General features: G+C 54.9%; 1 protein-coding gene across 1 annotated transcript; it reads right to left on the reverse strand.

The window, feature by feature from the left end:
- Positions 1–102: 102 nt before the first annotated feature.
- PHACADRAFT_215005 (uncharacterized protein) lies at positions 103–1,867 on the reverse strand (the record flags this gene model as incomplete). The annotated part of the gene is made up of 10 exons (XM_007403412.1): positions 103–398; positions 451–532; positions 583–769; positions 822–835; positions 889–1,015; positions 1,069–1,184; positions 1,239–1,387; positions 1,441–1,629; positions 1,689–1,721; positions 1,782–1,867. The coding sequence occupies 10 exons, from the start codon at positions 1,865–1,867 to the stop codon at positions 107–109; spliced, it is 1,275 nt and encodes a 424-aa protein (XP_007403474.1). The 3' UTR covers positions 103–106.
- Between the last annotated feature and the right edge of the window lie 134 nt (positions 1,868–2,001).

Here is a 2,001-nt window from a genome sequence, read left to right on the forward strand (position 1 = left end):
CGTATTCCTCCGTGCGCGAGCGTATCATGCACTGGAACGGCTTCGGGCAGCTAGACAGCGCGCAGAGTCAGCTTCTCCTCCCGCATTCTCACCAAAAGACAACGGCTCACTTTGTGAAGCCCCAGTCGTACTCCCCGCCCGGGTCAATGGGCACCCCGCGCTCGTCCTTTGCGCGCTCGATACGGAATGCGCAGAGGAAGCTCGCAAGAGTGAGCCATATGGACTGGTACGCCATGAATCTCCCAGGGCAGATGCGGCGCCCGAAGCCGAAGGCGGCGTGCAATAGATCTGGCACATTGGGGTCTAGCGCGAGCTCGCCATCGGGGGTGCGGCACAGCAAGCGCTCCGGGTTGAAGGTCGAGGGGTCAGGGTATGCCGTGGGGTCGTGCAAAATCGCGCTGAGAGCTCTCTGAGAAAGAGTGGCACCTGATTCTGGAGGGGGTTACGCACTGGATATTCGCAACGACGATGGAACCTTCCGGGATAAGGTATTCTTCGTAGATGTCGTCAGTGGTGCACCTGTGCGGAAGATCTTCGACTCCTTCGTGAGTTGCATTTCATGGAGAGCAGGCGAGTACACACTCAAGGAAACTACTGGATTCCACCGCAGGCTTTCACGTACGAGTGCGTGTACGTATGGCAGAGCATCGTAGTCCGAGTAGTCTGGGAGCCGACCTTGGCAGACCTCATCGATGTATTCTTGTGCACGACGTTGGACATCAGGATAGAGCACCATGGCAAGGAAGTAGGATGTTATGATTGAGAGCGTCTACAGGGGCGAGCGTCAGTAGTTGAGTACAGCAGCGTGAGGAAGAACAAACTGTGTCGGCGCCAGCTGAATCGAGCTATCTGAGACCAGTGGAAACATAGATGAAGGAAACGGCATACCGAGATACACCGATCCCACGGCTGACTTGGCGACTCGCTCCATGTAGGCAGGGTCTTTCGCTGTATCGACCATATTCTCTATCAAGGACTTGGTAATGCAGTCAGGCGTCGCCACCGGGTCTTTTACCTGATATAATTTGCCTTTACCGTTCAGGTAGGAGAAGGACATATGAGACTCACCATGCGCTCCTTTACGATGTTGTAGGGTGCATGCAAAACGTGCATTACAGACTTGCGCCACATCCTTGCTTCGTGCTGGAATCTTGCGCCTGGAAACCACTCTGGTACGTACTTAACTGGAGCTAGGTTAACATCTTGCGGGAGGCTTGAGAGTAGCAGGAAGAACTTACAGAACGGAAAGATACCAACGAGGTAGGCGCCGGGAACCAAACTCTTCTTCACACACTCGGCAGCGTGCTCTTGGGTTGTCAAGTACGGGTCATTCTTCTCCTGGACGTCGATCGCATATGCGGCAGACATTATTAGACCCCCTGCTATCCTACATCGGTGCGTCAGACTCGACGTTTTGGGCTGAGTAAGGGGCGTACGCACAGATGGAGGTGGTGCTCCCATCCCGCAGGTTCTGTGCAAAGACGACGCAGGAAGCGATATATCTCGCGCGAGAGAGCGGGGCGGTACTTTTGCACGGTGTTCGCGTGGAACTGGGACTGGAACGCCTTGCGACCATCGCGCCATTCAGGACCGTAGCGCTGCAGTCCGAAGCTCCAGCCAAGATCACACCTGTGTTTTATTATGATGAACTCGAAACTAGAGCGAATCGCGACTGTATGGGCACCTACAGCTCGGAGACCATCGTGATGCCCGACGTGGGTCTGCCGCCAGTGTGACCGTAAGTGGCGGAAAAGACATTATAAAAGGAACGCGAAGTATACCTGTCGGAATAGATGCTCGATCGCTTATCCAGCAGATCTGTGCACGACTGGAGGCTGTTTAGCACGACGAGATTCATGCCTGCCATGTTAAGGTGGACGACGTCGGAGCCTGCAGGATGGTTAAGTCAGTCGCGTTGTTCAAGCTACCAAATCACCCGATCCGCGCACCGTACTGCTGACCCCAGTCACGATAAACTTTCAGCTTGCTCTCGGGGCCCTT

This window comes from Phanerochaete carnosa (assembly GCF_000300595.1).
Source record: "Phanerochaete carnosa HHB-10118-sp unplaced genomic scaffold PHACAscaffold_1135, whole genome shotgun sequence".
In the NCBI taxonomy this organism is placed as follows: domain Eukaryota; kingdom Fungi; phylum Basidiomycota; class Agaricomycetes; order Polyporales; family Phanerochaetaceae; genus Phanerochaete; species Phanerochaete carnosa.